We start from the raw sequence: 14,929 nt of genomic DNA, 5'->3' as shown, positions 1-14,929 counted from the left end.
TAATGGTAAATAAAGGCAACAGTAGTATACCGCTGTTCAAGTCATAAATCGATAGAGAGAAAACAAACTAAAACCGAGGGAAACACATTAACTATAAGAGGGAAACAAAGGAACAACAGAAACACTGAAATGCAACAAAAACAAACGCCAACATACATAGAAACGAAATATTTGATAACAACTACCATATTCCTGACTTGGTACAGGACATTTTAAGAAAAAATGGTGGGTTGAACCTGGTTTAATGGCTAGCCAAACCTCCCGCTTGTATGGTAATGCTAAAAAATATCGCTAAAATGACAACACTACGTGACAGAAATACAGCACAAACACACGCAAGAACACTCATCACAGAGAAACGCACAAACAGATAATATAATAGTCGAATAACATCCAAACCGATGAACAACAACGAACATCTTCCATCAACGACAGACAGCACAGGACATCACAGACAGTGACGCACTTATGTAACGAATATGTAATCTTGAACTACATACAATTATTTTCACAATACCAGTCCAAACAATTATCATGACAATGACGGTAAACGTTTTCGGATATCTGAAGTTGATACAAAATCTCCAAATGTCTGGAACAATTCAAAAGGTGGTGTTACAAAGACGTTACAAACGGCGAACATACTTTCAAGTGCGTGTCGAAATATTGGAACTGATCTAGTTAGTATCCATAATGAGGAGGAAATCAATTGTCTTATGAAAATAATTATTTGAACGACTTGTCAGTGGAGCGATGGAACTATTTTGGATGATACTAATTAGAATTCATTTGAACCGAACAACTTATATAATAACTACACACTCTACACACCTTTCTACATGACGCAATATATGGAAAATGAAATGACAAAAACTGATTTATTGCATTCATATTTATATGCAAAATAAAGACAACAGAAGTATATCGCTGTTCAATAGTCATAAATCGATTAAGCGAAAACAAATCCGGGTCACAAACCAAAACCGAGGGAAACATATCAACTATAAGAGGAAACAACGGAATAACAGAAACACTGAACTGCTACAAAAACAAAAGGCGAATAATTCGGAGATGTGGGTCTGGTTGATGGGTTTATTACAATAATACGTGTTATAAAGTTGCTCCGGCATATGTTAACTTAACTGGTGCCTATAGCTTCTGTAAGGACAATAGTACAAATCATTGGTTCGAAAGAGGAATACAACTTCATAATACGCCAAATAACGAAGCAATCAGGCACTAATTTTAGATTGAATATAAGAAATTTAAAAACCATCATACAGATAAATAGATGGAACTAAACCTGTTTACTAGTCATTGTGTTCAGATGAAACTATGATGAAACATATTACATGTAGCACATATCTTCCATGTGGAGAAACTGGTACGATGATTATTGCATAAACAAAAATAGTTGTATTTGTGAGAAACAATTACTTTTAAAGTATATGTATCAATATCATGAGAGATAGGTCATATACGTCAGTATTGTTTGTCCGGACGTCGTCACGGAAATGAAAACTTATAATTTGAAATGTTGACAAAATCCTAATAGTCACTCTAGGTATTATGATATGATAATCTGAGGCGCATTATACAAATAAAAGTTGTTATAATTCAAGTTCAAAACTCTGTCTGAGAAAATAGATGAAAAAAATACCATGGGGTCAATTAAAAACCATAAGTAAAAAAAGACACTACAGACAAAAGAAAAACGACGACGCCATAAATAAATATCAGTCTACTAAACACATTATATAAAATTACAGATTGAACAACAACAATCTCACCCAAAACCAGAGGTCTTCCGGAAGGGTAAACAGTTTCTACTTCACCAGTGGCACCCGCCATATTACGAGCGCATCATTTATCCCGTCGGTATTGTTCGCCTGTCTTTTTAGGACAATGACTCTTCTAAAGGATTGATTTACGATTTTAATCATTTAATTTATTTGTAGATCTTGTACATCTGATCTTTTTTACTTCTGCAAATTTCTTTTGATCTTATATAGTTTTCAAGATAGTATTTTTTGAATAGGTAAATTCATGGCAATAAGTAAAAAATCGTCATGTAAGGGCAATAAATCTTTTAAGAACGAATAACCAATTCCAGTCACAGTTACTTGTTTGAAGATTTTCTCATGCTGGTCTTGTTACTGCTGTCTATACTTTCTGCTTATCTGTTATTATAATATAATAGTGATCATGAACAAAATCAAACAATCATAAATATTAATATGGAGATTTCAATATTCGTTGAGAAAATTAATCAAAATATTCATTTTCAAAGATTGAATAGCTGATTATTTTTGCTGTTCCAAGGTGATACTAAAATGCTTTATTTGTAAAAATAAATCATTTAATGGCAATAACTATAAAATTTGAAATGTTTAGCCTTAATAGATGTTATTAGATCTTGAAATTCTGAGCAATTTTTACCTTACGAGAATTTCTTTACTATGACACAATGTACCGTGACAGTTCTTCAAGACAATTTAAGACAATTACTTGCATTTTACAATTATATCTATTTTTAGACACGACAGTCATGTTTTTGAATAATCGACACAATTTTTAAACTGTATATTCTAAGCTTGGTCTATATGGAACAGATGTTTTCAGAGAAGACCATTTTTTCAAAGGTCTTTTTGAGCTAAAATGGTTTGCTTGCACATACTGGTTGTTCATTTTTATCCGTTGGATACTAATTTTGTTGATTTCGTTGGTATAAGTAAACCACGAGTTTCAATGTTTAACGAAGTACCAAATTTATTTTGGCTTATATGCAGACTTTATAATTAGCAAAAACACGAAATCAAATATCCCTGAAAATTCAATTTTGTCTGAATCCATGACAATAATATCCATCAAAACAAACTGAATCGACAGTAAACTCACACCTTTTCAAAACGGGGGATATTTGAAGCTATTGTTTTATTCTAAATAGAAAATCCTTGTACTATTCGAAGATCATAACAATTTTGGGATCAAGGTCATGCTTTTCACTCTAAATGACGTCTTTATACTAAATCTTTTGGATGTTGAATGTGTACTGATTGATATTTTAGATACATGATGTTTTTATTAGTTGAAATAGGTTTTGAACTAGTAGTCAGTAAGTGTATTTTTTTTTGCGGGGATGTGTAAATAACCTGCCACGTCCAGTCTGTGTTTTTGTTCCTTGTTTTTCTGCTTTGTATTGATCTGATGAGTCAAGCCCTTTTCAATTGATTTGTATAGTTGTTCACATGTGGTGCTGTTACACTATTGTCCCAGGTTAGGGGTATGGTTGGGCGCCCGCAAATATGTTTAACCCTGCCATACTCTGTATGTGCCTGTTATTGAGTGGTTGTCGTTTGTTGCTGTATATCATATTTGGTTTTTGGTTTATTGTTTTGTACATCAATCAGGCCGATTGTTTTCTTGTCTGAATTGATTTACATTAGTCATTTCGGGTCCTTTTATAGTTGACTATGGGGTATGGGTTTTGTTCATTGTGGAAGGCCTTACGATGACCTATAGTAACTGTTGTTAACTTCTTTGTTAGTTGGTTTCTGGTTGGGAGTTGTCTCATTGGCAATCACACCACATCTTATTATTTTTATACCAATGTTAAATACAAGAAGTTTGAAGCACTAAAGCAATAACATTGAGAATGGAAATGGGAAATGTGTCAAAGAGACAACAACCCGACCAAACAGCAGAAAACAGACGAAGGCCACCAAAGGGTCTTCAAGTATGTAAGTGGCTTATAAAGTATGGAGATGTTATGATCGTTTGGAATATTTTATTTGATAAATTTTTTTGACGAACTTTAGGTTGACTTACCGTACCACGTCTTTCGAATTATTTTATATGAGTGAAATGATCTATGATTATCATAGCTATATCATAAATGTGTTTGGTTTGTTTGTTCACAATAAAAAATGTTTGAAAATACATCATGGTAATTGCAGATTGTTTTATTTGTGTAGGACAGCTTTTTGTAAATATGAAATGTTTGACTTTACTGATTTTTACTTGAGTAAGAGAGAGAGAGAGAGAGAGAGAGAGAGAGAGAGAGAGAGAGAGAGAGAGAGAGAGAGAGAGAGAGAGAGAGAGAGAGAGAGAGAGAGAGAGAGAGAGGGGGGGGATTCCAAATTCGAACAACTTCAACGAGGAAAAAGTGTAAAAGTGTTTTGTGCTGATGCGACGTTAAGCAGTTACATATCAATCAACCAATCAGTCATCTTGTTCTACAAGTAAAACTCATCCAGTTGTGAAACTGATTCTTTTTTGATACTTGATAAAACTTATCACAGATACCAGACTATTAAATCATTACACCAGAATCGTGATTTGTTTGCATAAGACTCTTCAATGGCATTCAATCCCCCACTAACTAGTACAGGACTTATAACTTATTGTTCTGGTGAATGAACATGGTTTAAATAGGAGTACCTCCTCCCGTTTAACAGACAGAACGTTTAAACTAGAAAATAGCAGAAATCAAAAACATTACAAATGAATTTATTTATTACGGATATGTCGTATATCTTTGTCAAGTATAAGTTGTATTCGATTTCCTGACTTTGTCACACAATGAAAAATACGTTATGCGAGATGATTCATAAATCCAGTCTTCACCAGTTATCATTAAAGTACAAATATGTAAATGTGTATCCGGGCGTGAAAAACTTTGTTACTTTATAAAGGATACTTTTCATTGACGACAATCTGTCCACATTTTATTGATAATAAAACTTGAATTATGATGAATGCTAATGATCATACATACGACGAACCTACTGAAGAGAGAGTATATACACAACTTGCATCCATTTCAGGTGATTATCGAAAGTATGATGACTTAAAACCATCAAGATCGTATCACTCATATTTTGAACCTCAACCAGATCCTAAACCAAATTATGTATGCAAAGATGTGAAAATCAAATTTTGGATAGCATTCACTACTGTTATTATCATAGGATTAGTAGCTGGGCTGACGTACATTGTGATTCAGTCTCGCTATAATACAGAAGTATGTTTTAAATCTAACAACAGAGGAAATTCAGGTTTTCGGGTATCAGAAATTAGGACAAAATGTCCAAATGACTGGAAGACATTCGATGTGTGGTGTTATAAAGAATTTTCAGAACGTCGAACATGGTTTCAGGCACGTGATTATTGTCGAAGTATCGGAACTGATCTAGTTAGTGTTCATAACGAAAGGGAAACCAATTTTCTAATTACTTATTTTACACAGACTTTTCAGTGGTTAGGACTCAACAATTTTCAAAACAATGGGAAGTATGTCTGGAGTGACGAAACAATTTTGAATTATACTGATTGGGGAAAAAACGAACCGAATAACTTCAATAATAACGAGAACTGCACACACCTTTTTAGTTTAAACCCTAGAAAGTGGAATGACAACAACTGTTTTATGTCGTTGAGATTTATATGCAAAATGCAAATTCATCCAAGATGTGGGCCTGGGGATTGGATATATTACAATAATTCTTGTTATTCATATGATACATTACTTGTTGTTGATTTTACAGAGGCCCGTACATTTTGTAGGAACAATGGTTCAGATTTAGTTTTCATTGGGTCTAAAGAGGAATATAATTTCATATTAAGTCAAACTTCTAAACACCAAGGTGCTGATTTTTGGATTGGATTACAGAAACAAAGGAATCAGACATACAGATGGATAGATGGCAGTCATCCTACGTACCTCGCCTGGGGTATAGATGAACCCAAAACAGATAATAATTCATGTGTCAAATCATCTACTATGTATGGAAATTGGGAGGGTGATAGTTGCAGCAATCAAAATCGGGTTGTTTGCGAGAAACAATTACTTAGAAATAAATAAAAAATATCACTAGTTAGAAAACTGAATATTTGTACAAAGTTTTGAAAATCAAAAATATATTTTACTGATGCATACTCGTTTTTTACTTGAAATCTTAAGAAAATTTCTCGTTAAGTGATCACAATATGACGCAATGTTATTGAACGAAGACCATTACATATTTCATTGTGTATCAATGGAATAAATAGTTGCTAAAAGTAATACAACGAATACATTTGAACGGTAAGCGTTTCTTCAGCTGTAAATGCATGCTAGATAAAGAACGCCACGAAACAGTTAAACTATGCACCATGACTGTGTATAACAACAATATATTTCCTTTGAAGATGAAAAACAATGACGTCGAATCAAATAATAAACTTGGTATCTTTGGTGTTTTGCCGGAATCTTCTACCTGAAAATAATAATTTTGCAATATGAATTAACCATCATTACTGTAGAATCGAAAATCTGAGTTAAGATATAATCGTATGGTTCAAATGGATTTAGCCATATACTAATGGGCGTGTACCTAGTTAACTAAACCATATATTTTTGGTTATTGTTTGTCTTTGTTAGTATGTTTTATACTTTCAGAGGAGTCTTGGTTAGTGGTTTATGTGATCTGTTGTACTGTTCAAAGGTAACCAAACTGATCAAGGTGTAATACCATTAAATCATAGTACGTCACCTCTGGTTGCATACGAAAACGTGTCAAAAAATATATTCCCATGAATCTGACAGTTGTAGGAAATTAATCCTACATTTCATTGCAATAAAAATGATTCTGAGTCATAGACATATATCTTGGGTTTTTCAAAGGACCATTTTTTTTTATTTGGTGTTTCGATAGAATATTTTGGAAACTTGAGGTTACATGGTTACTAAAGCTTGAACACAGGAAAAAAGGGGTGAACATTTGATTGGTTAACTTCCAGTGATGGTTATCATCTTATATGCAATGAAATGTTATGTGAAATTTTGTCTGTAGTACTGGACAGGATAAAACTTTACTCATGCCAAGTATTTCTTTATTTGATACAAAGATAAATTCTGCACAATCTTTTGAAAAGTGCAAATTTAACAACGACTAATAGGGAAAAAACAATGGTTGTATTATACTTTAAACACATATAAGCCCTGCCTGATATCAAGTGGGCAGACTGATCTTGGTTTATCAACCTAATTGCGTTCATATATCGGAGGTACTTGATTATCAGATTAATACTTGGCCTCTTCCATATCGACCCGATTAACATTCAGGGACTCCCATATGAGCCATAGGATTTATTGAAAGGTCACTGATTCATCGGTTTGTATATATCGTATTATACATATTGAGAAGATATTCTAAAGTTTGTTAAGCTTGTGTCTTATCCTTCATGCTCAGTAACCCCTTTTAGATTGCATTTAATTGATAAATTTAACAACACTTACCGTTATTTTGATGATATTTTTTCTTTAAATAATCAAGAATTTTCTGAATACTCTGCCGAAATTTACCCATAGGAACTTACTTTAAATAACTCAAATATAAACGGTAATTACTGTCCTTTCCTAGATTTAAATATTTCAGTTTTACACGGGAAACTCTACTAAATAATGTACGACAAAAGGGACGACTTTATTGTTAATTATCTTTTTTTTGGATGGTGATTATACACAAGAAGATGTGGTATGATTGCCATTGAGACAACTCTTCACAAGAGACTAAAATAACACAGTTATAGGTCACCGTACGGCATCCAACAATGAGCAAATCCCATACCGCAGTTGGAAAAGGCTTAGCTCATCAGATGGAAACAAAATATAAAAATACTTCTAACAAAAACACAGAGTGCATGTGGCCGGGGACTTGTACATCCCAACAACAAACAGACACAAAGTACAGATCTGAGAGTACTCAGCTAGTTTAAAGCCAATAACAACTAATAAAAAAAAATCATGCATCTAAGACTAAATAATCAATCAGTACACATCCAACATCCAATGAATTTAGTGTAAAGACGTCATAAACAGTCAGAGAAAAACATGATCTTGCACAATGCCAAGATATAGGTATCTACAGATTGTAGAACCATGAATGTGCATATGAATATAACCATAATATTTAGTTTACTTTTAATTTACTGATAACAAAATCAATATTAATACCAATAAAAACAATATTCAAAGATCTAATTACAGTGTGGAATTGATAGTTTGATTTTAATTTACTAATAACAAAATCAATATTAATACCAATAAATACAATATTCAAAGATCTAATTACATAGTCGAATTGATAACCTTTTAGAATAAGTTTATTTAATAGATCGATAAGTTTACCAGGATCTAAATTCACGGGCACGGTAAACAACATCTCCAAAAAAAGTGGAATGTGCTATCCCGTTTGAAATAAGTTTTCTACAGGTACAACCAAACTTCAAAACCAAATCTTTATATCTATGGAAGAATTGAGTAAAGGTGTTAAGTAATTTGTGGTAACGAAATCTCTGACTTAATAATTTACCAGTAATATATAGATTACTTTCTTTAGAATACAAAACGTCACAACAGACACGAGCATAGCGAACGGGTTGTGATATATAAACACCGTAAGATGGTGCCAAAGGAACATCACCATCCAAAAAAAATAGAAAAAATTTACAATAGGGAAATGAAAGTCGTCCTTTTTGTCGTAAATTTTAGTGTGGAGTTTCCCGTGTAAAACTGAAATATCTAAATCTAGGAAAGGACAGTTATTACCGTTTATATTTGATTTATTTAAAGTAAGTTCCTTTAGGTAAATTTCGGCAGTATATTTGGAAATTCTTGATTATTTAACGAAAAAATATCATCAAGATAACGGTAAGTTTTGTTGAATTTATCAATTAAATGCAATTTTGACGTGTCTTTACTGAGTTTGGTCATAAACTGAGATTCATAACAGTACAAAAAAAAAGTCTGCTATTAAAGGGCCGCAATTAGTGCCGATAGGAATACCTAAAACCTGTCGATAAACTTTGTTGCCGAAACGAACATAAATATTATCAAGGGGAAAATTAACAGCTTCAATCATCTCATCACACATCCAGTAAGTATATCTAGCATATTTACCTTTCTCATTAGAGAAGAAGGCTTTAAATGAGTTGCAGCAACTATATTTCCATTCAGATTTACTAAACGACCATTCAATTAAATAGGAAAACTTTTGTTTGATAAGATTGTGTAGAAGTGTAGTGTAAAGAGTTGAAAAGTCAAAAATGGCAACAGAATCAAAAGGACCATCAAAAGCACGTAATTTATCGAAAACATCCAAAGAATTTTTTACACTCCAAAATAGGTAATTCCACTATTTCATATATAAATTCATTGATAGTATTTAAGGAACTAGTTAAAAGCACTGAACGATTAGTTGTAGAACACTTAATAGAAGCCGAGATGAAACGATATTTTACTGGTTTTTTGTAAAGTTTAGGTAACCAATGCATAGTAGGAACCTTCAAATGTTCAGAAGAGGCCTTCAGCTGTGATTTGGTTATGATATGTCTGTTTACTATATGACTCTCTGTGGAGTGCACGGACTTGAAGGAATTTTAAGTTTTTAGGAATGTCCGTGTAGTATTTACGGCATACAATCACCACATTGTTGGCTGCCTTGTCGACTTGAACAAACACAAACCGATTTGAAAGTTCTTGAAATTTATTTCTTATTCTAGAAATAGGCGTATTATGTACTCTGAATTATTTTCAGAATGTGATATTCGAATATCCACAACATTCATACATTTATTTAAATAAGAATCAAGAGACTCTTTATCAGATTTTCCCGGTGTACACAAATTTTTACAATACGATGAAAAAGGGTCTTTTGTGACCTGACGATACTGTTCACAATCTATTTTAGATGGAGGACGATATTCTGGTCCTTTTTTTCAAAAGGTAAGTTTCCTTTGGCACCATGTTAAGGTGTTTACAGTATATATCACAACTCGCTCGCTATGTTTTGGATTTCAATGAACGTAATCTATGTATTACTTGTAAATTGTTAAGTCAGGGATTTGGTTACCACAAATTACTTAAAACGTTTACTAAATCCTCCCATAGATACAAAGATTTGGTTAGGAAGGTTGTCTGTCCCTTTGGAAAACTCATGTCACACGGGGTAGAACATCCTAATGTTTAAGGAGATGATGTTAGCCGAGCCCGGAAATTTAGATACGTTCCGGGTAAACGTATTCCTTTGAATAATCTTATTCTTTTGTCATTCGGTCTCTGGTTGAGAGTTGTCGCAATAGCAACCATACCACCTCTTCTAACTTTTATGTATTTCATAATAATAATATTTTAATCAGATCTGAGAGATATTTTCTACACCTAGTAGTACGATTAAACTGTTAAACAAAGGAAACATTTCTAAATATATATCTTCTAATTTGCGACATAACTAATTAGATATAATGATATTTTCTTAATGATAGCAAGTAAGGGACGAATAATGCATTTGCAATTGACGATTTGGACATGATTGAAATTTAAATATTTCCCGTAAACCAGAAAACAAATTCTTTTGAAATAATTATGAACAAAAACATTACGAGTGTACTATAAAGATGAAAGATAGTTCAATCACGTCAGTGTTGTTTTCTGGACGTCGTCACGGAAATGTACATTTGTAATTTAAAATATTGATAAAATCTTAAATGTCACACTAGTGATAAATGTACATATATTCAAGTCTGGGGCGCATTGTACAAATGAATGTTGTTTGAGGTCAACACTATGTCCGAGAAAATAGATGTAAAAAATATTCAGCGATCAATCAAAAACCATAAGTAAAAAGGACCACGAACAAAACGAAAACAAATCGGCATGACAAACAACAGTCAACTAAACGCTTAACGTAAAACTATACACCACGAACCCCACCAAAAACAAGGGATGATTTCAGGTATTTCGGAAGAGTTACCAGTTCATACTTCATTTGTGACACCCGACATATTACAACTTGCAAGTTACAATTCGACGATAAGTCGCAATCTATAATGTCATTATCGATGGAACGAAAAGGGTTGTAGATATGACAAGTGACAATATCAATAGCAATCAGCCAAATCATGATGGCGTCCATAAACGTTCGAAAGGACGACTTCAACTTTACCATTTAGAAACCTTGGTTCAATAAAGACTTTGTCTACATATTACAAGGAAACATATATCAAGGAAATTATGATAGGAATCGGAAGCAGCAGAATATTGTTACCACTAGGTGATGTGTACTCAATATGCTGATGGTGGTAGAATTTTGATACATAGAGATATGAATGGGAAATTAAAATCCTCTCTTTTGACATAAATTTTAGTAATTGTCAAGTTTAGAATTTCAAATTGTTTGGCATTGAACATCACTGATGAGACATTTATTGTCGAAACGTGCATCCGGTGCAGTAAAATTTGTACCTTTAATGTTATCACTACCATTGGGTCGATCAATACCTTTGCTGGTGGACTGTTAGTCTCCGAGGTTTTCACCAGCCCAGTAGCCAGTACTTCATAAAATTTTGCCAAAATATTTACTTTGACCCTTTGACTTAAATATAAAAATTTCTAAAAACTTGAACCACACACTTTATCGGAAAAAATTCATTGTATATATAGCAGTTTGACAAACACAAATTTTAATCATTGAGAAGCTTAATATTTCCTTAACGATAGAACGTGATTAAAACGTCCAGCTGATTTTTACAGAGTTGTTTCCCTGTAGTGTTATGTACCACATTAATTAAATAAGTCACATTAACAATTTCTGTATAATATTTGAATAAAAATTTGTACTATTCTGAAAGAAACATGAAATTACTTTTGAAATTGCTCTAATTACAATATGCAGTACTAAAGAAACCAAGGCAGCCAAATAATGTAAAATTCTGATTTTGGAACATTATTATGTTTTTTCGTTGTATGATTTGACATTAAGGGTTCTCCATTAGTTTTTCAAGTGTATTAGCTTATCAGTTAACACACAGGAGTCAGTTTCACAAAAATAACTTGCGACTACGATTGATCGTAAGTCAAGAACAATTCAGTATACTTACGATCAATTTTAGTCGTATGTTTTTTTGTGAATCTGCCTCTTGGTTCTTTAGAAAAACGTAAGGAATAAGTTTTTTTTCTATATTTATTATTTATCATTCTGCTGCATGATGGCATAATGATTCCTTTCGGGATATGCAATTTATAAGAATCTACCGTAAAACAGAGTTTTAAAGAGTCATGGACATACAAATTTCGTCTTTGTTGTAAAAACAATTCGTCCCATATTGTGATACAAAATAAGTGAAAACTGTACTATCGGCATTGATGATATGGCATATATGAATTGGAGGCAATATCAGTTTAGCGATGTTCATATGAGATGGAATTTTAAAATGTTTTTTTTTTAACAGTGAAACTATGATTTTCAAAATAAGAGAAAGAAATTGATACTTTCGAAATGTACAATCATGTAATAAATGTTTACAAATACATAGTATGGCAACAATAGGCTGAATAGTGATAATCAAGAAATCCTGAAAAATATCAAAATTGTTCTCTACTGAAAATCTATTAGTGGTATGTACAGGCATGACTCATTGTTGTAGAATGACCCTCGTGAATTGTATTGCTTCAAAAATCATAATAATATAACACACAAAGAAAACTTGAACTAAGATGAAGAAAGCACACGCAGTTGTCTTAATGAATATTTAATTACTCGGAAAATGTGTATCTCTTCAATAATGTACTAGTTAAAACCCTTTACTACAGACAACACAATTGGTAAAAAGAAAAAAGTAAAATAACAAAAATACCGAACTCCAAGGAAAATTCAAAACGAAAAGTCCTTTATCAAATGGCAAAATCAAAAGCTCAATCACATCAAACGAATGGAAAACAACTGTCATATTCCTGACTTGGTACAGGCATTTCCTTATGTAGAAAATGGTGGAGTAAACCTGGTTTTATAGCTAACTAAACCTCTCACCTGTATGACAGTCGCATAGAATTCCGTTATATTGACAACGTTGTGTGAGCAAAACAAACAGACATAATAGGTAAATATGTCAAAAAATGGGGTATAGCAGTCAACATTGTGTTATAATCTTAATCACTACAAAGGTAAATAACTATTTCAACAAAGATTGTGCAACACGACTCCTTTAAAAAATCGAGAATGAACTCAGGTCCTCCGGAATGGTGAACAGTATTTTATTTAAATGTCTTTGGATTCAATATTGTCACATTTTGTGTTTTTGTAAAGTTCGTTGGTAGTTCCAGAGAGCTGTTGTAAGTCAAATATCGCAAAATGTCAAAAGGAAGCCGAATTGCGGGTTGAATTTCCATCTCAACTATATAGTGAGGTATATAAAAATACACTCTTTAGCTAATAATGTCACGATAAGTACCTTTGGTCAAGATAATTCAAATTGTAAAGTAACAGTTTTGATGCATGCCACACGTGTTTGCGTATGAAGGCATACCTATTCTGATTGATCATTATCACGTGAAAAGTTAAAAAAAAGTACTAAGATGAATATCTAATTTACAACAAAATTTCGGTAAACTTTGCGGTCGTATATTGCAATTGGTATGACGTTGGCGTCGTCGTCGTCGTCGTCGTCGTCCGGCGTCGTCGTCGTTGTCCGAAGACACATTGGTTTTCGCACTCTAACTTTAGTTTCAGTGAATGGATCTCTATGAAATTTTACCATAAGGTTCAGTACTACAAAAGGAAGGTGGGGATTGATTTCGGGGGTTATGGTACTAACAGTTAAGGTATTAGGGGCCAAAACTTCCAGACATAACTTGTGTGTTAGTTTATGGATCTCTCTGACATTGTACCACAAGGTTCCATATCACAAAGGGAATGCTGGGATTGATTTTGGGGGTAATTGCCTCCAAATTTTAGGAATTAGGGGCCAAAAAGGGACAAAAAACAAGCATTTTTCTAGTTTCATGACAATAACTTGTGTGTAAGTGTATGGATCTCTATGAAATTGTACTACAAGGTTCCATATCACAAAGGGAAAGCTGGAATTGAGTTTGGAGGTAATTGCCCAAAACTTTTAGGAAAAAGGGGCCAAAAAGGGATCAAAAATAAGCATTTTTCTAGTTTCCAGACAATAACTTGTGTTCAAGTGTATGGATCTCTCTGAAATTGTACTGCAAGGTACCATACCACAAAGGGAAGGCTGGGATTGATTTCTGGGGTAATTCCCTGAAAAGTTTAGGAATTAGGGGCCATAAAGGGGCAAAATAACAAGCATTTTTCTAGTTTCAGGACAATAACTTGTGTGTAAGTGTATGGATCTTTATGAAATTGTACAGCAAGGTCCCATATCACAAAGAGAAAGCTGGGTTTGAGTTTGGGGGTAATTGCCCTTAATGTTTAGGAATTTGGGGCCAAAAAGGGACCAAAAAACAAGCATTTTTCTTGTTTCCAGACAATAACTTGTGTTTAAGTGTATGGATCTCTCTGAAATTGTACTGCAAGGTACCATACCAAAGGGAAGGCTAGGATTGAGTTTTGGGGTGATGAATCATAAGGGGGTTCAAAAAATTTGGGGGGTGGATTTTTTTTCCCTTTTTATTCTTTAAAATTTTCAATTTTCAATTGGTTATTTCTGATTTATATATAAAAGCAAATAATAATGATATGGTTTGAATAGGTAAATTAAATTTTTTTAAGTTATTAGACCACATTCATTCTGTGTCAGAAACCTATGCTGTGTCAAATATTTAATTACAATCCAAATTTAGTGCTGTATCAGGCTTGAATGTTGTGTCCATACTTGCCCCAACTGTTCAGGGTTCAACCTCTGCGGTCGTATCAAGCTGCGCCCCTGCGGAGCATTTTATTATTTTTTTGTCAGAAAAAAGGGATAAGCTCAGAATATTTCAGCATAGTGTCGTCGTGTCTAGCTTGAATTAGACTGTCCAACACTATATTCAATAAGTATAGTATCCTTTTAGTGCAGTACAATGTTAGCTTGAGATTCACCATTGAACATAAAAACAAAAACACAACGTAAATAACGGTATGTGCAGAACTGCAAATTGGTTTCA

General features: G+C 33.1%; 1 protein-coding gene across 1 annotated transcript; it reads left to right on the top strand.

Annotated features, from left to right (window-relative positions):
- The first annotated feature begins 4,753 nt into the window (after nucleotides 1-4,753).
- Nucleotides 4,754-5,937, top strand: LOC127706645 (C-type mannose receptor 2-like). The gene has a single exon (XM_052211300.1). It carries the CDS (start codon nucleotides 4,754-4,756, stop codon nucleotides 5,861-5,863), a length of 1,110 nt encoding a protein of 369 aa, XP_052067260.1. The 3' UTR covers nucleotides 5,864-5,937.
- The last annotated feature ends 8,992 nt before the right edge of the window (nucleotides 5,938-14,929 follow it).

This window comes from Mytilus californianus, unplaced genomic scaffold (genome assembly GCF_021869535.1).
Source record: "Mytilus californianus isolate M0D057914Y unplaced genomic scaffold, xbMytCali1.0.p SCAF_6, whole genome shotgun sequence".
NCBI classification, from domain to species: Eukaryota; Metazoa; Mollusca; class Bivalvia; order Mytilida; family Mytilidae; genus Mytilus; species Mytilus californianus.
Note: the sequence above shows the minus strand (reverse complement) of the source record. Positions and strands in the feature narration are given on the sequence as shown.

Bases quoted from the DNA above. Each gene is read 5' to 3' on its own strand.
- LOC127706645 (XM_052211300.1), top strand. From the start codon at position 4,754: ATGAATGCTAATGATCATACATACGACGAACCTACTGAAGAGAGAGTA.